This window comes from Sprattus sprattus, assembly GCF_963457725.1.
Source record: "Sprattus sprattus genome assembly, chromosome: 4".
NCBI classification, from domain to species: Eukaryota; Metazoa; Chordata; class Actinopteri; order Clupeiformes; family Clupeidae; genus Sprattus; species Sprattus sprattus.
The window spans coordinates 43,805,426-43,829,798 of NC_137923.1; the positions used below are offsets into that span (position 1 = coordinate 43,805,426).

Sequence of the window (24,373 nt, forward strand, 5' to 3'; positions counted from 1 at the left end):
AATAAAGATCGTGTTAAAAGTACAGATGGAAAGTTGGTTCTAGGTTAATTCTAATGGTACCATGGAGACAAATGCTTGCCATGGAGACTCAACATGCCTGATCTACTGAAATAGGTCAAGTATGCAGTCATTTCAAACCAGCAATCAAAACTGGTTCTGTATATTCTTGGTGCTTCACTGGTAGAACAAGGTACTTTGATTAGAGCATCTACTACAGAAATACATGTTCATTTGTCAGACCTGCATGAACCATGAAAACTGAGGCAGACATGCACCAGTGATCACAGAAATAAGTTTGAAATCAGGGGACAAATGTGAATATTAGGTGTGACGCCCAGTACAATCTTATCTTGTTTCTATGGCAGCACTACAGTGCAAATATTTGTTCCTTCTCAACAATTTTCGCATCCAACAAGGTGTCGGGGCCACCACAATTCTCGTCAGAACTATATTGAGTAAAAGAAAAAAATGTTTTTAAAAGAAAGAAACATAGGCCTTTATTGAATTTTTATTTTAGGTCCCAAAAAACCATAATAACATTATATCAATAATATTAATAAAGAAAAAAAAAGAAACAAAACAAAAAAATAAAATAGCTAAGTTTCCTCAGCCTTCTGGTTTAAAGCCAATAGAAACGCTTCATGTCCATATATAGGTAAAGGGGTGTGGCTTCAAGCTAAGGCGAGATGTCCTCTGAGGTGCCAATCAGGAATGTTGAGGTGGTGGGCGGTGCTTGGTGGCAGGGGAGGTCAAGGGTGAGCCTTACAGGCTACTGTTGTGATACCTGAACAGAACAGAACACAACACAGAGTACAATTAACATTTACATCAACAACAACTGAAGCCTTACTCTTACCACTGATTAGTTTCTGTCTGTGACAGAACACCAGCTATCATACAGCCTACTATAGAGTTTTATTTACTAGCACTGTCAATCGATAAAGAAAATAAACTCACAACAAAAATCTAATTGCGCAGTTTTATTATGACAGCACTATTAACTTTTAATTATTTCTGACTGTTCTCAGACAACACACACACACACACTCAGAGTCCTACACACCTGCTGTGACTGTGTATCCGGGCCCCTGCTAGCCAGACGGCTGAGAATGTTCCTCTCGGACATCTGCAGTCTCACAGCGACAGGAGGTATCCGGGCAATGGTTGCTGGGAGACGGGTGACATCTGCCTTCATGTCACTAAGCAGCTCCTCCAACTGTTTCAGCACTGAAAATGGACACATGGAAGAGAGTTAATAACCAAGTCATTACAAACTGAAGTTGTAAGACTAGCAAAAGGTTAGTGTTCCTAGTACAAAAACACATGGCGAGCAATGTTAACTTTAGTGCTGCATCACAACCCACCTCAACGTCACATCAGAGACCACTTTAAGTAGGTGACGTCTCACCTTTGTGCAGGACGGCGTTGGCCGGTTTGTTCCCGGACATGGACTCTTTGCTGAGGTGCTGGTGGGACTCGGCTAGGCACTCCACCTCACTGAAGCGCGTGTTGAGGGCCATGCTGGGGTGGGACGGGTCCTCGGTCATGTTCAGGTAGGCTGCCCGGCGCAGCTGCTCTTCAATTACCAGAGCCTGTTCCAGCAGCTACACACACACACACACACACACACACACACAAAGAAGAAGCGTTTCAAGTTGTACTCAGACAGCATAGCTTTTGAGAACTTTTTCAAAGACAATATTTCCACTCAGTCAGAAAACACCACCGACAACAACGTTACTTTACTTGTATTCCCTGTTAGTCCAGGCAAACTAGCGTTTTACGACAGACTAATTGTAATAGAATTTTTTTCAGCATAGATCATTTCTATGAGGTGTCCAGAACAACATACTAAAAGTCCTAAGAAATCCAAGTTGAGGAAATATGTTTAATTCTCATCAATCTGAGATGTGTGCTAATAATGCATGGTAAAAATATGCCTCAAAATTTGAATTTTTTCCTTTACACCTATCAAAATGAAACTTTACACAGTGAAAGTACCCATGAAAAGTAACATTTTTTGTATTACAAGTTTCTTTTGAAATTAATTTGAATATGCACATGAGCTCCACACTTATTGAATATGTCCATAGGCAGAAACAACATTCATATGTATGACAAATACATCGGCCAAATCTTCATCCTATCATCCTACTGCCAATGGGAGATGGCAATGTTGCTTTTAGACTGGCCTCTAACCTGAAAACTGCCTGGCTTGGTAGTACATGCCAGGGGTATGGTGTTTCTGACTATGCAATCAGGACATATTCAATAAGTGTGACGCTCATGTGCATATTCAAATTCATTTAAAAAGAAACTTGTAATACAAAAAAAGTTACTTTTTATGTATACTTTTACTATGTAAAGTTTTACTGTGGTAGGAGTAAAGGAAAAAATTAAGCCCATTGGGTGTATTTTGGGCATATTCGATTAGTGTATAGCCATTTGCATATTCAAATTCATTTTCAAAGAAATTTGTAATACAAAAAATGTAAATGTTCATGGGTACTTTCATTGTGTAAAGTTTTATTTTGATAGGAGTAAAGGAAAAAAATAATTTTTTGAGGTGTATTTTTGCCATGCATTATTAGCACACATCTCAGATTGATGAGAATTAAACATATTTCCTCAACTTGGATTTCTTAGGACTTTTAGTATGTTGTTCTGGACACCTCATAGAAATTATCTACGCTGAAAAAAATTCTATTACAATTAATTCCATTTTTGGCTCCAAAATGGGCTATTTTGCCTGGACTATGTGGGATTATCATTTCTATTGCACTGGGCCATCACATACTGCAAGCGATGCATCAGTCAAATGCGATGAGCAGCAAGCAAAGCTAAAGCAAAACGTGATTTATGCAAACAGCTCCAGCCATGTGTTTCCAGGTAGCTAGCATGTATACCGTACAGTTATGTCGCCTTCTGAAGAGCCCTGTGGAAACATAAATGCACTGTGGCCTCCAAACAAACATACACAAACACAGCATACCTTAAACCTCCTGGCCAAGAACTTGTTCTTGATCTCCAAGAAGTTACCGCGGTTCATCTCGCCCTTGAAGGGCTCGTTGAGGATGGCGAATCTCACGTCATTCTGGATATCCTGCCAGCGGGCATAGCCATGTCTACAGAGCAGTGAGGTGAAGGGGCATATCTCGAAATGTTTCTACAGAGTTGTCCTGACAGGTACACACTCGTACATGTACACACACACACACACACACACACACACACACACACACACACGACCTTCACAACAGATAAAGCTTAAAGGATACTGAATGATCCCGGCCAGGAGCCAGTAGTCATGACGACGATGCCAGATCTCATTGGTCTTCTTCGTGACGGTGGCAGCCCGCTCTTCATTCTGCCACAAGGAATGCAGTTCTGCAAAAACAGTCAGAGAGAGACAGAAATATAAACAGATGATCACAAACAAAAGTCTGATATGGTGGACCAATCCTCAAACAGCAAGAGATGACCACAAGATAAAACTAGACAAACCACATATAGAGCTGTGTTGAAAAAAAATCGATTTTCCGAATTTTAACCAATTTGCATATTAATGACCGATTATCGAGTTGTACGTCCAAAGATCGTTGTTTTTTCAAGCATAATAATAATGCACTGGTTAGTGTCCCAGTAGGAATCCACTGTTGCAGATAGTCACCTCAATGATGTCCTCCATTTATTGTCCTGAATTATCTTTCTTGAAGGTAGATTGACCCTTAACCTTTTCATCAGTCTTCCAGCCATCAGTAACTACCAATACTTGTAAGATTTGCTGTTTAATATTGATATAATACTAGTTTTAATATGTTGCTTCTCTACACAGTCATGAAGTGAAGGAAACGGTTCAAATGCATTTTTCATTTTTAATAACATTAACCCCCGGATCGAATCGAAATCGGATCGAATGGAATCTGAGAAAATATCGATTCTGAAACTTAAAAATCGGAATCGAATCGATTCTTGAAATTTGAATCGAAACCCATAGCAGCGCCAATATGATTGCCATTTAAAGTCAGAGAATGAGCAAGAATGAAGTGAAACTAAGAAATGAAAACAGTATCCTGTTTTGCACATTAAAGTTTTTCACTACCTCAGTTAGTGAGTCAAATGACTAAGCTTTGGGTCATCATACAGTCTGAGAGTCTGAGATCTTTCTGTCAACATCATGAATTGCAATACAAAGACAATGGAGGGATCTACAAATGAATTGCCTTATATACTTAAAAAAAAAATGCCATACTAAATATAAAAACCTTTAATATCTGCTGTATCATATTTGATACATACATTTGACACGATTGTATTATAAATTAAAGTATGAAATATTAAGTAATTATAAATTGCTTGAATACAGCACATTTTTATATAGAAATATTATGAACAAAAGAAATGTTATTCTTCCAGTAACTTTTGAAAAAATTACCAAAGATTTCCCTCCAAATACTTGTGAGTTACTACATGAAGGCAGCCATTTTGAATAAAGCATTCAGAGGCCCACTACTGCCTAAACTGCACATACAGTGCACAAATAATCCACCAGAGGGCAGAAGATGTGTCAGATTTCATACAAGAGGATTTTCAGGAAAGTACTGATCATGATGACATAGACGTCTCAAAACAAATATGATAAAACAGATAAAACAAACATGCCAAACATTAAGTATTTACACCCAGGCTGATACCAATATGGACTGCTAATTGTCATGAGGCCAAAAGAGGCCACCATCTTGGCAAAACCAATAACATACAACCTCTAGTCCCAAGATATTAATCTTAAAATGTAATGTTTGAGCCATATTTCATTGTTCTATCAAGACGGTGAATAGTAGTTTTAAAGTAATAAGCAGTTATTAGCCCTTGCCGCATTTTATTGACTCCCATATATTTAAGACCCTACCAATCTTTTGAATAAGTTAACTATGGCTATTTATTGAGACCGCATTAAATAGGAAAGATCTCTAGGTTTCCAAAAATGTAAGGAACTATTGTGACTATGTCAGCTGTACACTAAAATCGTGTGAAGTAGTGACACTATATGACCGCCTGTGCACATGCAGGGCATATATTACCATAAATTAAAACATGTATCTGCAAGCAGCAATCACTGGGCTCCAAGCATTGTGTAAATGTTCCGTAAACACTTAAGTCGAAAAGGATTTTGAAGGTAGACCAAACCATGTCAGAGGGTGAGGAAAACTGGTGTAACTGGTTTTGCAGACCGAATTAAAACGTAGACGGTTCCTAAGACATTGAAATCTGTCAGTTGCAGCAATCCCTTATGCACAAAATTGGGCGCCCATCCAAAAAATGTGGTGGCAATGCAGCATGGGAAATGTCATGATATTTGAACCTCTACATCACAAGATACTGTCTAGTCAAGCGGTAGATTTGCACACTGAACATTAATCATGAGGTGGAACTACACCACTAATTAGTCCCTGTGGCGCAGCGCCGGTCATAAAAAGTGAACTTATTAATGGGGGATCAGCAAAGAGAACAAGAGCACCGGGCCATGAAAGACAGACATAACACAGATTGAAATTATAAAGAGGGAAGACAGAGAGAGAAACACAGACACTGAGGTATTGATGTTCAAATATAACTGGCTAACCTGTGAAGCCTCCGTCTGCGATGTTGAACATGAAGCGGGTCTTGGCCTTCTTCTTCTCCTCGCTGGCTCCTGGAAGAGCTACCTCCTTGGAGGTGTCGCCGTTCTGCAGTTTGGCCGGCTCTTCCGTCTTGACAACCTCCTTCACCTCCTTCTCCTCCTTTCCATCTGAACACAACACATGCACGTCAACAATGGCTGTGGTGATGAGAGTAAGGTTTCCATAGTATTTATATCAACACCACCTTTTCAAAGTTTGGGGTCACTTAGAATCCTCCATTAGTTTGACAAAAGTATTAAATATCTGTATTTCAAACCCTTCAAATCTTTATTTCAAATGTCGTATTTATTTAGCTTTTTATCCTTTATTTCTAAGGGAACCCAAACTTTTGAATAATACTGTGCATTGAGCTGCATTATGTAGATGCCAGATGTAAAACCCTTAGTTAATTACCTTTCTTGTCAGCTGCAGGAGTGGTGTCCATCTTTTCAGGCTTGTCGTCCTTTTTGTCCTCAGCTGCAGGAGAGAAATGAAAAGACAAATAGGAGCGAGAGAAAAAAGAAACTGTTACTATGGTGCAGACTTCTGAGAATGACTACAATAACTAAGAAGACTTGATCCTTCACTTGATGACTTGATGGCTTCACTTCACCTTTAACTTCAGCATCATCTGTTTTGCCATTTGACCCCTCTGGCTTGCTGTCCGCTGCTGCCTTTTCATCAGCAGCCTCTCCGCTCTTCTCTACTTTCTCTCCCTCCTTTTCTTTCTCTTTCTCCTGCTCCTTCTCTTTGTCATCGTCCTTGTCCTTATCCTTGTCCTTCTCTTTGTCCTTGTCCTTGTCCTTTTCTTCTTCTTCATTGCCAGCTTTCTCTGTTTCTGTGGTGCCTTCAGCCTCTTTCTTCTCGGGCTCTTTGGCCTTCTGTTCAGTTGAAGACTTCTCCTCATCGTCAGGGATGGCAATAACCTGAGTTGAATAGAGTTGAAACAACCAACTTTAATGTTTTTGAACAAGGTTTTTTTTTTTTTTTTTTAAATGGCCAAAAGTCCCCAAAACGCCACCTTAATGAATGTTACTTTATATTGTCCATTGAATTACAAACACAACCTTCACAGGCTGTTACAGGTGTAATGTGTGTTTAGTCTATTCCCAACAACTACTGTTAGGCGCTGGTGCTGGATTAAGCTGTGCTACAATAGGTTAGCATTAATGGTGCATTTGGATTAATTGCACAAGAAACTGTATGTGGTTAAAATTTTATAATAAGATTTTGGAGAGAGCATCAGACTTTTCAGTCTTTGCTGCTGGCAACTGAGAGGTGTTGGAACCTGGCATGAGTTGAATGTGAAGGCTCACCTCCGATTCCTCTGGCTTGGCCTCTTTTCCGTTCTTTTCTACTTCATCCTTCTTCTGCTCCTTTTCTTTGTCAGCATCCTTGTTTGCATCCTCAGTCTTGGAGGCATCCTCTGCAGAAACAGTTGATGAGTAGAGCTCATATTAGGGCTATTTTATATCAATTCAACCAGTTGATGAAGAGTAGAGCTCATATTAGGGCTATTCTATACCAATTCAACCAGTTGATTAAGAGTAGAGCTCATATTAGGGCTATTCTATACCAATTCAACCAGTTGATGAAGAGTAGAGCTCATATTAGGGCTATTCTATACCAATTCAACCAGTTCATGAAGAGTAGAGCTCATATTAGGGCTATTCTATACCAATTCAACCAGTTCATGAAGAGTAGAGCTCATATTAGGGCTATTTTATATAATTTCAACCAGTTCCCCACCTCAGTACGATGGGAAAATTCTAAATATTAGAACCATGAGAATAATTTATCAAGTAGGAATGTGACATTTTCATTTGGACCAGTTTCTGATAGATTACAGAATCTATGCTTGCCCCCCCCCCATTTTTGAGAGACTGTATCTGACACAAATCCAAAAAATCTGGCAGAAGCTTGTACACAAAGTACGTATCGGTCCCCATAAGCAAAAGTATGAAGCATTTCTAAGTGGCTTTATGAAACCTCTATTTGTTATATTTGTGATTTATCCATCATATAAGTCAGGCTTTCAACAGGAAAATAAAGAAATACCAAAATAAATAATTTGAGGTGGGAACTGCTGGTTGACTTGACACGAAATGGACAAAAAGACAGTAAGGGTCATTTAGGAACACAAGACCATTAAGGAACACAAAGACAAAGTGTTTGCCAAACACACACACACACACACACACACACACACACACACACACACACACACGAACACACACACACACACACACACACAACAGAAAGACTGGGATGAGGTAAACAAGGAAAGGAAACAAAGAAGCTGAACCAAGCTGTCCACTGCCGATAATGGGTTCAGTGAAGGCAGTACCAACTGCAAGCTGCTCTGACGGAGGACAAAGGCCAGCGTCCATATGGCAAACAATGCACAGAGGGCATATATCCATGGTTAAGTCTCCGGAAGTTAAGAGAGTGTTAACTATACTTTAAACATGGTTGCATTTTGTAAGGAGAGGGAAGGGAGACCGACAGTAAATGGGATACAACTGTGGTAAATAGTTGCCTACCTAGTGGGCAAAAGTAAATAGTGGCCTACCTGGGGCAGGGGTGTTGGGCTGGGTGTCTGCCGGGGTTCCGGTGGAGGGGGTCTTGCCTGGGGACTCTGGCTGGGCAGCGGCAGCAGCAGCAGCTGCCTTCTTACTCTCTTCCAGTTCCATCATCCAGGGCATGGACCACTGGCCATTCACCTCCTCAAACTCCTGAACCTTTGGGGTGACACACAGAGTGGGGTCATATTAGGGTCTAACAGTAGTACCATCATGGACTAGTGTGATCAACCTCTTTCTTTTAATTTACATTAAAGCCACCAAGATGTCATACCTTCTTACGGATCAGTGACATCACACCTATACGTGTAAGAACGTGTTGCCGTGACAACCCTTCCCGAGGAACACCATCGGCAAAGGTCTCTGCGCCATCAGCCCCGGGCTCACACAAGTGCCTCATGAAGAGCGACACGTATGCCCTGGCAGAGAAAAAGAAAAATCACACGTTAAAATGGAAGAAAAGAAAAAAGTCCAGGTCCAACTGTGGAGACCTGAGGAACTCCATTTCAACTTGAAAAAGCAGAGATAGCTGCGGAGCAACTCACTTGAACTCCTTCTCAGATTTCCCTCGTAGATCCCTGACCAACCATTGGGTGGTGAAGGCATCCTGGGGCGGCATCCCGTAACGCATCACTGCATTCAAGAAAGCCTTCCTTTGCCTGGCATTGAACCCAAGCACCTGAAAGGAAGCCCAACATGTCAGTCCAATCACATATCCGCATAGCAGTACATCCGCACATATAGAGTAAAGCAGAGGAAATCTTTAAATTGACCAGTCCTGGAGTTTGGTCTGACCTCAATATTGCCTCCCACTCTGGCCAGCAGAGGGGGCAGTGGCTTGTCTTTGTCATTCCTCAGGCCTTTCCTATTGGGTCGGCGAGAGTTAACTGCAGGGAGTAGAAAGGAGATAAGAATGTTACAGAAGCGATACCATGGTCCATTGTTGACACCCAGTAAATAATGCAAACACATGTCCTGAATACGAGGCTTAGGAAGCGCTACCAGTCTACCCCACATACACAAGCAATGACACTTCAGGAGGTGTACCTTCAATACGTTCATCAAAGTCTTCATCACCCTCTTCAGAAGCCACTGAGTAATCGGACTGGTTGTCAGACTGGTCATCCTGCCAATCTATAGAGAATGGGAAGATAAAAGTAATTAGGAACGAGCCTGGAAAATCATATGACGCATCTTTATAGATGACTAGAATTATAGAGTGGTTCTACTAGTGCCACACACCCACACATTTCTAGTTCCACTATTACTTCTAGTGATTGAGTGTTCACACAAACACAGAGACTTAAAAAACATGACTGAGTGTGAACTTTATACACCAGGAGGCGATCAAGAAAAAAAATAATGAATGAATAAAGTCTGACACAGCCATCCAATCAGATTGGCACCAAAGGCACGTTTTGTCTGAGAGAGAAATGTCTGAGTTAAGGAACTATCAAGTTCTTTCACATGTGATTACTGCAATATAAGTTCTGGAACGTTTTCTTGAGGCATTATGCGAGTTGATCACAGCACTCAATCTACTGATCATGCAATAATCGGCAGATAATGCATGCGTCAAGTTTAAGCCAACAGACAAAAAAAAAAAAAAAAAAAATGCAACCCAGGGTGGGAGGGGGGAATAAGTAAAATAAAATGTATATATATTTGTTTTATATATATATATATATATACATACATTCTGCCAACCTAACACAGGCAGACTCCACACACATAAAACACTTCACTACATACCTACATGCTTCTACAAAGTGACAAACAAACAAACATACAAACAAACAAACAAGGACAAACACAGGGGAGGGTTAGAATGTAGTAAATGCCGAGCAGAGCAGAGCCGTTTGTTACCCCGTCTACTACCTCGGTCCTCCTGGGAGCCATCGTTGTAGTTGACTTGCTTGCGGATACGTTTGCCTTTGCCCAGATTGCGGGCCAGGTCCTCTTGCTGCTGCTCGTAGTGATGGCGGAGCAGTTTTTCCCAGTAGTCTGGGTCCACGCTCTCCTCCTGCTTAATAATCTCACGCTGCACCTCCTCCTCCTGAGACAGCACCAGGAAGTCAGAGGAAGAAAAACAAGAGGAAGACGGTGATTGAGGGACACCATGGACAAATAAATGGATTCCCTGATTTCCTCAATCTTCTGCATTTGGCTAACATGCAGAATGTGTAGGATAATTCACTATTTATTACTTTCTGTATAACCACCTTTGGACTTTTCTCAGTTTAAGGGGACCATAATACTAGACTGACCTCCTCATCCTCATCCTTGACCACATACTGGGCCACCTTGAAGGAGCTCAGGTACTCGTTCATGCTCGCCAGTTCTGGGGCGTCATCTATCCCGTCCTGATTACGGTCCAGCAACCGGTCAACGGCCTTGTCATCATAGTGGATAACACTGCTGTCGTCGTCTTTGCTGTCTCCTGTAAGACCTAGTTCATCCTTGAAAAGTTCCTCCGTTCCAAACTTCAGAATGTCGTCCAGTTCCTGCTTGGACATGGAGCCAGTCTTAGAGCCAAGACCTGGACGCACCACCAGATGGGTCAACATCATCTTCTTCTTTGCCACCTGAGACAGAAAAAACAACATCATCAAGGCATGAAGATAAGCAGGCTTTAAAATGTCCATGTACAGTAGTTGGCTTGCGAGTTGTACCTGAGTGATTCGTTCCTCCACGGAAGCCTTTGTGACGAAACGGTAGATCATCACCTTCTTGTTCTGGCCGATTCGGTGAGCTCTGCTGAAGGCCTGGTGAGGAGGGTGAAATACAACAGAAGAGGGTAAATATCTTCAATAGGACCAAACCTTTTTCCTTAGAATTTCAAGAGGAAATTTATACTAATGCAACCCCACTAAAAGCCTTCAAAACAATTGGAGGAGCTGCGTGTCTAACCTGGATGTCATTGTGAGGGTTCCAGTCGGAATCGTAGATAACGACCGTATCGGCTGTGGCCAGGTTGATTCCAAGACCACCAGCCCTGGTGGACAGCAGGAAGGCAAACTGCACAGCCCCCGGAGCTGGAGGAGAACACAGAACATTACCACACAAATCAAGAGCGCAAACGTGCAACTTAATGAGGATCTAGTATTAGCTAAGCCTATTGGGGTCTGGTAAAATAGTATCGGAATGTAGTAATGGAATTGTGAGTTCAGACAGCTGAGGCAGGCTTTGGGTTTTTTGTGGGACACTTACAATTGAAGCGGTCGATGGCTTCTTGTCTCATGCCCCCGGTGATGCTTCCGTCGATACGCTCGTACTTGTAACCTTCATGTTCCAGGAAGTCTTCCAGCAGGTCCAACATTTTGGTCATCTGGGGGTGGAACATACCAACAAATTAGAGACTTGGAACAGTAAAACTGTTGTCCACAATCATGACGAAACTGGTGTGACCAGACAATACTGAAAAACGACCATGCTGTGAAGAACCACTATTAGCAGAAAAAGCTTAATTAAATTAAATTTTAAAAAATGCAGTCAAATGTGTGTGCAACTGCATGAGACAAATGTGTTTCTTAGTATTCATACCTGAGAGAAAATAAGCACTCTGTGTCCACCGTCTTTGAGTTTCCGAAGCATCTTTTGCAGCAGGAACAGCTTTCCAGCAGCTTTGGTCAAGGCATTGCCTTCGTACATGCCATTGGGCATCTTGGCAGCATCCTGTTGGAGAAAATCAATCACAAGTTTAACACTGTGTCTTAACTTGTAGCACACTCTTTTTCTATACTTCCTATGTAAATATCCATGGTTTGTTCCAAGACAATAGTGTAAAGTTTTATGGGACGTACAATGGCAGCCGCAGGGAACAGGTAAGGGTGGTTGCAGCATTTCTTGAGGTCCATCACCACGTTGAGCAAAGACACCTGGTTACCTCCTCCACGGGTGTTCAAGGCCTCAAAGTTGCGAGTCAGGATGAACTTGTAGTATTTCCTGTAGAATCATAATACATTCAAAATCTCTTCCAAGTGACAAGCTATACACTTTTGCTGTTGTGGATACCTCCTCTCTATTCAATGCAGTTACAGTTTTATCCTACACCCTTTCTCTCATCCATCCATCCATCCATCCATCCATCCATCCATCCATCCATCCATCCATCCATCCTTTGCACTTACTTTTGCAAGGTGCTCAGTTCAACTCTGACGATGAGCTCAGTCTTTGAGGGCATGTGTTTGAAGACATCAGCCTTCAACCTACGCAACATGTGCGGACCCAGCATGTCGTGCAGCTTCTTGATCTGGTCTTCCTTGGCAATGTCGGCAAACTCTTCCAAGAAGCCCTCAAGGTTACTGAGGTACAAAGAAGGCAGGCAGTTAAGACATTGCTTACGTACGTTAAGAGGAAAGGACATGCTCACACACAAAATGATTTTGGAATGCAATTTATGAAACAAGTTTACCCAGCTTTCATGCAAGACTACATTGGCAAAAACCACTGAACACAAGCTCTCACTCACACACACACACACACACACACACACACACACACACACACACACACACACACTTACCAGAATCTCTCAGGCGTGAGGAAGTTAAGCAGATGGAAGAGCTCTTCCAGGTTGTTCTGCAGAGGTGTTCCGGTCAACAGCAGCTTGTGTTGGAGAGGGTAGTTATTCAGAATCCTGAAAAACTGTAGAAGGGAGAGAAGCACAACGCAGAGTTAATTCTCATTCATTAAACTCTCAGGTAACAAGGAAAAGCAGCACTCAATCAGTGTTAAGACTCACCTTGGACTGGTTGTTCTTAAGCCTGTGGGCTTCGTCAACTACCAGGCAGGCCCACTCGATGGAGCCCAGGATAGCCATGTCGATAGTGATCAGCTCGTACGACGTCAGCAGCACATGGAACTTCACCTGTGAATCTTTCTATAAAACAGAAGAGGTCAGGAGAACCATTAAAACCCATACCAAAAGGTAGGAATGAAAGTCACAGAGAACCATACATAACAACATGCTTTATGTAAGAAGTCTTAATAACTAGTGGTTTACTAGACCCCCTCCCACCATCTTTTCCCTACTCACCTTCATCCGAGAAGCCTTCTTGCCACCGCGGATGGCATTGTCCTCGAAGGTGAACTCGTTCTCACGGATGACAGCCCTGCTGTCTTTATCGCCCACATAGGTGACCACGTACATGTCGGGGGCCCACAGCTCAAACTCACGCTCCCAATTGATGATGGTGGACAGGGGGGCGCTTACCAGGAACGGTCCCTTAGAGTGACCCTAGACACAGGAGGGAAGAGGGAGAGTGGAAGAGGTCATTTTACAGAACCCACTGAAAGCTCCAAGATCTCTTAGAGTTGCCTTAATATGAGCTGGGAGGGCCATTTGGTTTGTTTACTCAAGAACTGAAGAACATCAATTTACTGACATGGCTGACAGGCCGAGTTCTAGTCTCAAGTTTCACCAGTAGGTGGCAGAAGTATCTCCAATTCTGGCTCAGAGCCAGAACCACTCAAGCCTGACAAACAAAATGTGGCCACTGATTTTCAGGATTATACTCAATTTATCCCCTAACATAAGGACAAGCACATTCATCAACAGTGTATCAAAGGACATGGTACCAAATTTGAGCAAATAAATTCCCTACTAACTTGGCACAGATAATAGCAACATTACCTTTGCTGAGGGCAGTGATGTGTGAAAGGCAGGCCATACGTGTCTTTATAATAACCAGAGTTTTCAACAAGCACACGGCTGATTAAAACAGGGATTATAATGGGAGAACTGAAGTGGACCTGTGGTCTCAGAGCCAGGTCCTAACGTTGCATGGCAACCTCACTGAACATTCTTAATTTTCACAGAACTATCCTTAATTTTTGACTGTAGTCTGTGTCTAATGCATTAAACTGGTACAATTCTCCTACCACACAAAAACTTTCCCACAATTTGCAAGGCAACAACTGTACATAAATGAGTCACAGATGCCAATATGTTCATAATTAGACAGACAACACACAGAGCCCTTAAATTACGCTTTTTTTTCCTCCCCCTTATGGGAAATGTTCTATCCATAAATCCAAAGCCAATTCTGACTATGAAATGAATTGAGGCCTACAATGATTCAAATCGATCTCAATCTCCCTCTCTCCCACACACACACCTCCTTATAGAGTGAGTAGAGGAACACAGCAGTCTGCACAGTCTTGCCCAGACCCATCTCATCGGCCAGGATGGTGTCTGTGCCCTGTGCCCAGGAGAAGCGCAGCCAGTTGAGACCCTCCAGCTGATACGGATGCAGGTTGCCCCCTGTGGCGTCCAGGTACTCCGGCTGGCGCTCAAACTTGATAGTGGGCTGCAAGGGACAAAAATTAAGCATAAATGACAGAAATAAAACAGCTGGCATCTGGATGGACAATTAAGTGCGCGCACCTTTTCACAAACACATAGGACGTTAAAACACACTTACATCCACCACTGGGTTCTCAGGAGGTCTGTCGAGCTTCTTCAGTTTGCCCTTAACCCTCAGCTTCTTGCTAGGCCTCCCTTCATCTCCCATCATAAGCTCCCTGATGCAGATAGTTTGAATGAGGTTACACAGATCGTTTGAGTGAGGTTACACAAATCGTTTTAATGATGTTACACAGAGCGATAGAACTGTACACCACTGCTCCTGCGAAGGAACATGTAAGTGGGGGCATACCTGTGGTGCCAGTACCCCAGTTTGAAAGGGTCAAACTCGGGGACATCCATGTCTTCAGCCTCCCAGGTGGCTTGGTCATAGGCCAGGTCTTTCCACTTAATCAGGTAGTGCACGTTGTTTTTTTTATCCACACTGATCACATAGAACAGGATGGTGCGAGACACAGAAAGAGAGATAAGATTAATATTTTTGCCGTCTTCCTTTTCGTAGCACACTTCTGCAGGGTTGACATTAACAAGCTACAGTTGAATTGTGTGTGTGTGTGTGTTCTTCTTACCTGTGGTTGAGAATACGGTGGATCATCATCCACTCCATCTTGATGCCGTAACGGTAGTATTTCTCCTCCATCTTAGCATAGACGGGGTCTTTGCTCTTACGTTTGTCACTCTTCTCCTCTTCACCCTCCATACCAAAGTCAATGGGAGGGGGCTCGTCCATGTCGTTCTTGCGCTGGTAGTTGCGGAACATCACCTGACAGTGCAGCTCCAACTAGATGGAGGGGAACGGATTGAATGGAGTCAAATCTAAATGCCAACTCAAAGCCATCGATCCCACAGGCCTAAAACGGATGCTAATCATAAACCACATGGGGAGTTATACTGTGTGTACTCGATAGTGCGGGTGTAGCCATGTGTTTACCAACGGTCTTAAATACCCAGAGCTAGTGTAATAACATAACAGTTTACTAGATTACTTGTAGGACGGACACACACACAAAAAAAAGAGCAATGCCAATACGACTTCTGTAATACGTGAAGAAATATGCGTTTTTCATACATAGATGTGTTTACCTGTAGTTCAGACACCCAGGAGCAATGCCAATAGGACATGTTGTGCCACTTGGCAAAGAACTCTCTCTCTGGACGGCCAGCCAATGGGGAGGGGTCTGGTTGGTCAGCAGGGAGGTCAGGAGGGCGGGGCACAGGGGTAGGAGCTGGAGGATCTCCCCAGCGCCACGTCAGGATCTTCTGCACCTTACCCTTCAAGGCCGGACACTAGAAACACATACCACAAGACACAAGTGAGCTTTCTGAGCGCACAGTAAACACGGTTTGAATTTGAACAACTTTATTCATATCCTGGTCAGTCAAGCTCATATCAGAAGTGTGATAGGTTGTCTCACCAAGCAGCGTGGGCAGATCCATTCTCCATTGGGGATCTCAGGCAGGGGCGGGTTGAGGCAGTGGATGTGGTAGGACGAGGGGCAGGAGTCGCAGCACAGCAGCTCGCCACCATCCTTGCACACTCGGCAGTACTCCATGTGGTGGTCGTCCTCCTCTGCTTCACCGACTGGTTCAGGCTCCTCTTCGGCCTCCGAGACCTCTTCACGCGCCTCCCACTGGATGCCCTCCTTCTCCTGAAAAGAGATCAAAAACATAGCAGGGTAGAATGAGAGGGTGATACAGAACATACAAGGAAAAAGATTATCAGTTCCTGTGTGAACAGATTGTCATTCTTCAACTTTCCTCTGGCAATTAGTCATTATCTTTTCATGCCAATAGGAGAGGACAGAACAGAACATATGGAAAAGGATGGATGAGGTGTGTGGAGTGTGGCTGGTTTAAACTGCTGACAAGAAGCCTAGCGTGAGCATGACGCTGCTAATCCAGGTTGCGCTGGGGAGGGGACGTGACTCACGCAGTGCGGGCAGCTCCAGGTGCCCTCAGGGGCTTTCTCCATGTCGGGGTCCAGGCACACCATGTGGTACGCTCTGGGGCACGTGTCGCAGAGGATGATCTCACCACCCTGCTGGCACACCTCACAGTAGTCTTGGTGATCTGTCTCGTAGCCATCACCATCTTCCTCCACTGAGAAAGAAAAGGTAGAGTGTCAAACATGAACCGGTGTTGTAACAGCCAGAGGGCTCTTTAGAAACTGCTGAGCTCCAGGTTAAAAGGAAGAAGACTAAAGGCCGATTTATGGTCAGAGGCACAAGCGCAAGAGGCCATTGCGCGCCCCTTGCGCATCTTTTCACGTCTTGCGTGCGTCGGACCCTTTTTCTAGACTTGCGCCATTTTACGCAAGCCTATTGTTCTGGCAGTGAATTGCTTTCGCTTACGTGCTTACGCGTTGCGTCTGAAACTGAGCATACAGGCGTGGACAAAGTTGTTGGTACCCTTCCATTAAAGAAAGAAAAATCCACAATGGTCACTGAAATAACTTGAAACTGACAAAGGTAATAATAAATAATAATGTACTTAAAATTAACTTATCAAAATTAGACATTGCTTTTGAATTGTTGTTCAACAGATTCATAAAAAAAAAAACTAATGAAATTGGCCTGGACAAAAATGATAGTACCCCTAGAAAAGATTGAAAATAATTTGACATAGGGACATGTTAAACTAAGTTGTGTCCTCTAATTAGCATTACAGGTGTCTTCAAAGCTGTTATCAGTCAGTCTGCCTATATTTAAAGGGTGAAAAGTAGTCACTGTGCTGTTTGGTATCATGGTGTGTACCATGCTGAACATGGACCACAGAAAGCTAAGGAGAGAGCTGTCTCAGGAGATTAGAAAGAAACCAAACGAAACCAAAGAGCCCAGAACTACTTTCTAAAGAGATAAGACGTGAACTCCAAGGTCAAGGTGCATCAGTGTCAGATCGCACCATCCATCGCTGTTTGAGTCAAAGTTGAACGAGGAAGACTTCAGGGTTGAAAGCAAATTATAAAAAAGCGTGACTGGAATTTGCCAAAATGCATATTGACAAGCCTCAGGGAGAATGTCCTTTGGACAGATGAGACAAAACTGGAGCTTTTTGGCAAGTCAGCTCTATGTTTAGAGACGCAAAAATTAAGCATACAAAGAAAAGAACACTGTACCTACTGCGAAACATGGAAGAGGCTCGGTTATGTTGGGTCTGCTTTGCTGCATCTGGCACAGGGTGTTTTGAATCTGTGCAGGGTCCAATGAAATCTCAACTAGCAAGGCATTTTGGTGCGAAATGTGCTGCCCAGTGTCAGAAAGCTTGGTCTCAGTCGCAGGTCATGGGTCCTCCAACAGGATAATGACCCAAAACACAGCTAACACACCCAAAAATTTCTAAGAGCAAAACATTGGACTATTCTGAAGTGGCTTCTATGAGCCCTGATAAAAATCCTATTGAACATCTGTGGATGGTGCTGAAACATGCAGTCTGGAGATGGCACACTTCAAACCTGAGACAGCTGGAGCAGTTTGCTCACAAGGAGTGAGCCAAAATAGCTGTTGACAGTTGGAGAAGTCTCATTAATAGTTACAGAAATCGATTGATTGCAGTGATTGCTTCAAAATATTAAGTTAAGGGTACCATCATTTTTGTCCAGGCCAGTTTCATTAGTTTTATTTTTTTAAATTATTCTGTTGAACAACAATTCAAAAGCAATGTCTGATTTTGATTAGTTAATTTTCAGTTCATTTTTATGTATTATTACCATTGTCAGTTTCAAGTTATTTCAGTGACCATTGTGGGTTTTTCTTTCCTTAACTTAAGGGTACCAACAATTTTGTCCACGTCTGTATATCGGCCTTAAACCATGACAGTCCACTCACCCTTCTTCTTCTTCGTCTTGGCGATGGGCTTGGGCTTCTTCTTGGAGCGGCTGCTGCGGCTGTTAGAGCTGTCCGACACGGACACGCTGTTCATGCTGCCGTCATCAAAGTCACTGTCCACTTCCACCTCGTCCTCTTCGCTCTGAATCAGGAGACAAGGAGAGAAAGAGAGCCACACTGTTACTCTGACAGGAAAACATGAAACTGACAAGAGAGAGCATGAGAGAATCCTGACTACAGACACTAGGTGAGAAGGCTGGTAGAAAAGTTTCCATAAGGCTACATTCAGAAAAGGAGGAAACAAGCCACAAATACTCACAGAGGAGCGTTTCCTCTTGCTATTGAAGCCTCCTAGCTTGATCTTCAGTGGAGCTACCTTCTTGGCCTTCACATTCTTCTTCTCTTGAGGTTTTGGGGCTGGCTTGGACTTCTTGCGAGCATTGGGCCCTGTTCAGAGAATTATGTGGCGTTCAGAAATCTAGACAGTGTTCAAGCCCACAGAATTCTGATGTAATATTATAACTGAGTCAAATCAGCTATGTCATACACACTGGTGCCTGACCAGACAGGTTTAGGTTGTTGTTTATCCTCTTTAACTAAGGGTCCCAGTAGAACTCACCTTTGCCCTCCTTTGTCTTTGCTTTGCGGAGTGGTGGGGCTGGAGGGGGCAGTGGTTCAGGGGGGGGTGGGGGAGCAGGTGTGGCTATTGGCACTTCAGCCACCATGCTCTCCACGGCGGCGGCCACATTCGCTGCTGCCAGTGCGGCGGTGGCTGTGGCTGAGCCTCGCAGGGGGTTGTTGGTGCTGAACTCACGCCACTTGGCACCCAGCACCATCATCATCTTTGACACAGCAATCTTGGGGTTCTTCGCCGCTATCAGGGGCCTGTGAGGAGAGAGATGACATGTAGATGACATCCAGAGGGAGAACCAGAAGATGACTTAAAAGATGAGCCAAAAGCTCTGTTTGCACTGTTTCTGTATACACTTTTTCTTCCCATACTCAACACTAAAAGCACTGAACACACAATCTGCTGCAACCTTCAGAGCTTGACAAATGGTTCCATACCTGACAAACTGGCTGAAGGCCTTGTAATTAGTGAGAGATCGGTAGTCCTCTTCACTGAAGACGTGGTCAATATCCTCCATGCCCCAGTCATCCAGAAGTTGGGATGAGGTCTTAGGCTCCTAGGGGAAATGTCCAAGTTAAACACAGACCAGACTTATGTGACAGGGCACCCCAGAGGTTATATACACCTTAAGCTTTGGACAATGAGGCATACTTTGATGTGGCAAAAACAATCTGATTTAATTCAACTTTCCATGAGGAAATTCTTTAAAGATCAATACAAAGCTGGAATGGAATTAATGCCTTAATGCCAAATCTTCATGAAGAGTTGCTTGAACCTTAGACTACATTACCAACTAAGTTTCATCCACCAATTAGAAACCCATTTTGAAGCCTTGCTGCTCTTTAAACGATAGTTTAAGCTCAGATGACCAGCACTCACTGAATTATCGTCATCATCTTCCTCCTCCTCTTCCTCCGGCTCTTTTCTCTTGGCACTGGAAGCCCCTCCACTTCGCTCCACGGTGCTACTGTTCCTCTTTTTTTCTTTGGCGGAACTGGCACGCTTCTTCTTCTTGCGGCCAGGCGTGTAGTCGCTGCCTTCGCTATCTGAGCGGACAGCAGCCACAGCCTCCTCTTCGGCCCCCCCGACCTCTGGCTGCTCCATGGGCTCTGGAGAGCTAACCTGCACATCCTGGACGACACGAACGTGGGAAATTAAAATGCAGGCAGGCATAAATGTGTACATTAAAAATGTAACACATACCAACACAGGTTGCATCAACATCATTCCACTCTGAAATACAAATAGAGACATATGCAGACACAGAAGCTTGCATCAATAAATCACACGTGCTAATAAATGCATGAGCACAGGTCTACAAACACTCATGAAATAAACCATATGAGGTTTGTGTACCTACAAGCCATGCACGGTGATACTGAAAGAGAGCATATGCACAGTACTATAGAGGAACAGTTGGGCTGCGCTTGATTACCCTCAATTCTCAAAGTATAATTCAAGATGTATGCAGTAGTGTTCTTGTAAAGTGGTATGTCATCCATTAAGTGCTGGGGGCATATAAAATGAATGTTCCCTATTCTGGATTCCAGCTTGGTCACATTCAGGAACTTCACATTCCTCCATTAGAGATTAATTATATACACGAGTCAATCTTAAGAATTCATGTGAGAAATGGGGCAAAAGATGAGCGTTTATATGAGATATCAGGCAAACAAGGCCCAAATGTGTGTTAAAATTAGAAGACTGTGTTTATTCTGCTCCCCTGGGATGCAGCAGCTCATGCTAAGCACTCGTTCAGACTGAGCCATGAGGCTGACTCAGTCCAAACAAAGCTGCCATTTTCAGCAAGGTGTGACTTCACAATAGTTGCTAACTTACAGAGGGTATAAGTAAAAAGAGAAGGACCTGGAAATTGAGGGTAAGGCTGCAAAATTCTAATATTTTTTGTGTGGGGCACGCACGGACACACACCTCACGTCGCTGTCGTTGCCTCTTGCTGCTCTTGCTCTCTTTGCTCTTCTTGGCTTTCTTCTTCTTCTTCACCTTGGGGGCTTCACCCTCTGATATGTCCTCCTCCAGCTCCTCCTCATCTGGAAAGAGGGCAGATACACAGAACCCATCAGCCCAGCCCCAAACCACCTCACTCCCAAACAGCTTCTGGACCCAAAAACAGTGCGTGGAATGGCTGTGCTAAAACCGCAAACGCACTAAACTGCTACTTACTACTGCTAAGTAATGGGGTAGAGTGGTTCTATTTAATAAAAATCTCACTTTTATATACATTAAAAAAATATGACTGAAAAAAAAAAACCATGGTTACCTAGAATATGTCAGGCATGTCACAAGCCAGCATTTTCATTAGTTCATGTGATTGAGACATACAAAAACTAGTTTGTCTGATAAATGCTGCACATACATATGTCTGAAATAATTATTTATACGAGTAACAGGGTAATACAGATTACGCTAAATTTACATCTTTGTTTAGTCTATGTTGACCATGGTATTCATTCATTCCAAAATCTGGCAGCGGCAATCATTTTGAAAACTGATGTTAATGTGTGATCCTATATGTACTGTCAGTGCACTCAGTGCAACCTGGGCAACTATGTCCAGCCCAAATGCTATAACATAATTGCTTGCAGATTGAGAATGCAGAGGAATAGATGGACACACTGTTGAACCCTCTAAAGGTCTGTGGGTAGCCAGTTCATGCCTGGGAAGTCAACTCTGAGTGTGCAAAACTGACTCGTAGGTCTACTGACAATTCCAAAGTCATTCGACTCTTGTAACATTGTATCTGATAGGACATGACCCCACAGTGACATGTTCCTTACAGTCTCGGGAACAGTCGAGCGGAATCATGCAAACGATGGGATTGGGAATAAATAACGAATAAACGATGGGACATTATTCCAGTTTACGATTTTTACATTATTAACTAGGTGACCACAGGAAGACACTGCTGTGCGAGAGTTCAATAGGGGGACACATTTGAATAAGTCGAACAATTTCTTGTAAGACAGAAAGGCATCCGAGACACTGTATTGGTTATGTGAGGTTAAGATTAGTTGATTCAGATCAATCACGTTAATTAAGCCATACAGGTTAGCTACGCCTGTTTGCGGAGAAAAAAAACAAGATAGCCTGATGTCAGCTGAAGACTGAGCGACCAACTTCAAGTACTTTGCAACATTATGACTTATCCTTACAAGTTTATGTTAAACATACCAAATAAAAAAAAAATCAGCTAGAAAATTGCAATTGTTACAATAAAAACTATAGTCTCTGCTTACAAATAAACAATAAAAAACATCGTTTCGATGGCAACAATGTTGACAATTTAGGGAAAGCCCCTCGCTGCACTTTTCCGGTAACGTTACCCGGCTACCGTCGTCACATCCGACCCCCTTAAAAGTAAGAAGTGGTCTAAACGAAAAAGTGCAAAACGACTGTGCCCAGTTATGATCTAAATTAATTTCAACAAAAACACATTCTGAAGTGAAGTCTACCGCTTCCCTTCAGCCAGGGTACACACACGCCAAACACAACAACGTCATCAGCGTGCTAACCAACTAGCTACCAAACCAACAGAGCTCGCGGCAGTCCATCGTCTGCACGCGAAAATACCGGTAGGCCTCAATTCGGTAACATCGTGTGAAAAAAAGCATCTATTTTAGGTTTAGGTTGCACACCAACACTTCCAATTCACAGACTGTGTTCTACGGCGGCACAAGTGTGGACATCGTAGAGGTATTGTAACGTGAATGTATTTCGAGATACGGAGTTGTGGCTCTGAGCTAGCAAGTAAGCTAACAAGCGATACCATAGCTAGCAAATGGTGACCCGCATAGTTGCAGTTTGCCATCTACGCTAACTGCTGGCAACGACAATCGACCAGTAAGTGCATGGCATTACTAAGTCCAGCTAATTCTCAAATGAATGTGGATACAACTGTGATTATATTTATTGCAAATGTTCAGTCCTCTTAACTCAGATGAACTTCAAAGTTTGTACTACCTTTTTCTAGCAAAACTAGAATTTAGTGTGAACATAATCATAATCATAATCATGTAACCAACATGACCCAGAACGACGAGAACTTCAAACCTGTGCCTTATCCGTCTAATGCACTCCAAATCACACAAAAATAAAACAATTAAGACATGTTCCACCTACCTTCTTTTATCAGGTTACCTTTAGTTAGAGAAATGTCTTAAGTAAACTACAGGCTTTGACACAACTTAAAACTTGGTTGCAGTTTGCAGCTTTTGTTGAAGGATGCAGAGTGGTTGTTTCCATCTAACCCAAGCTAGCCAGCTAGCTACTACAGTGAATTGTGCGTGTTGTGCCAGCTAATTCGAGTTTAAATGCATTACCTTGAATCATGCTTCGGTCTTCCGTATGTCCAAAATCATCTCTGTCGTCTTCACTCCCCGACATTATGAACGTGAATTTTCACTTCACAATGTGGGCAAATATACTTGAAGTAGTTTTCACCTCGGCTTTCACCCAATCTTGCGTCTATCCAAGTCGAAGCGGGAGGAGGGAAAGCCGGTGGCGAGGGGGTGAAATCAAAAAGAACAAAAAGAAAACGGAAGTTAATGTTGAGTTACGTTAGGTTGAGTACCAGGTGGACCTATTATATATCGGTGCCTACAGTATTCCTTATAAAACTAGCCAACCGGGTTATTACAACGAGAGCCAAAGTAAATACCATTGACTAGGTAAATGCGAAGAAATTGCTGGAAGATAAAATATACGTTTCTCGATGGATTACTTGCTATAGCCGCCAAGCTACAAGCGGTTCGCTAACTAACATTACCGTGCTAGCTAGCTAGATATACCTCCGGCAAGCGACAGCTTTGTATGCCTGCTAACTAGCCTGTTAGCTTTACCGGCTAAATTCAAAGACACGAATATGTCGTCCCGCCATGAATCCATTTTTTTGTCTTATTGACACAGAACACTCACATGTTCTACTGTTGGTATTTTTATACATGGGATTCTGTTATAACTTATAAACCCAACAGACACAATTTGCAACAATGTACAGTTAAGGTTACTCACATAACTTGAATGATCCCGTTGTTTTCGGAAATTTAGGATTACGTTATTCTGTAATTAACTCTTTAAACCCTGAAATGTGTCGTATTGCTGTTATAGTTGTTCTAAAGCCTAAGTGGTTTTCTTATCCATTAAGCAGTATTCTAATGTTGGATATGGTCCGGCATATCATACGACGTCGCCGTCTCTCTCACTCACTAACACCCCTTGCATACACACAAAGAGATCAGGGGCCAGACATCCCATAATAACCCCCCCCACATACACTTACCCCTCCCCCA

At 42.9% G+C, this 24,373-nt stretch overlaps 1 protein-coding gene across 2 annotated transcripts; it reads right to left on the reverse strand.

The window, feature by feature from the left end:
- Positions 1 to 500: 500 nt before the first annotated feature.
- chd4a (chromodomain helicase DNA binding protein 4a) lies at positions 501 to 24,270 on the reverse strand. Of its 2 annotated transcripts, none has more exons than XM_080837055.1 (40): positions 24,096 to 24,270; positions 23,405 to 23,549; positions 20,997 to 21,115; positions 19,944 to 20,195; positions 19,502 to 19,620; positions 19,053 to 19,318; positions 18,753 to 18,880; positions 18,434 to 18,575; positions 16,540 to 16,709; positions 16,025 to 16,258; positions 15,693 to 15,896; positions 15,179 to 15,390; positions 14,902 to 15,033; positions 14,668 to 14,767; positions 14,362 to 14,553; positions 13,281 to 13,481; positions 12,987 to 13,124; positions 12,768 to 12,889; positions 12,373 to 12,546; positions 12,046 to 12,187; positions 11,786 to 11,917; positions 11,453 to 11,570; positions 11,153 to 11,277; positions 10,915 to 11,007; positions 10,510 to 10,827; positions 10,121 to 10,298; positions 9,290 to 9,376; positions 9,038 to 9,129; positions 8,788 to 8,921; positions 8,517 to 8,661; positions 8,233 to 8,401; positions 6,977 to 7,086; positions 6,274 to 6,586; positions 6,075 to 6,137; positions 5,624 to 5,788; positions 3,279 to 3,387; positions 2,993 to 3,125; positions 1,409 to 1,604; positions 1,064 to 1,227; positions 501 to 784 (listed from the first exon to the last, which is right to left on the reverse strand). In XM_080837055.1, the coding sequence occupies exons 2-40, from the start codon at positions 23,466 to 23,468 to the stop codon at positions 770 to 772; spliced, it is 5,970 nt and encodes a 1,989-aa protein (XP_080693181.1). In that variant the 5' UTR covers positions 23,469 to 23,549; positions 24,096 to 24,270; the 3' UTR covers positions 501 to 769. The 2 variants fall into 2 exon arrangements, with proteins under 2 accessions (XP_080693181.1, XP_080693180.1); XM_080837054.1 differs by having other exon boundaries at positions 10,109 to 10,298.
- Positions 24,271 to 24,373: the final 103 nt, after the last annotated feature.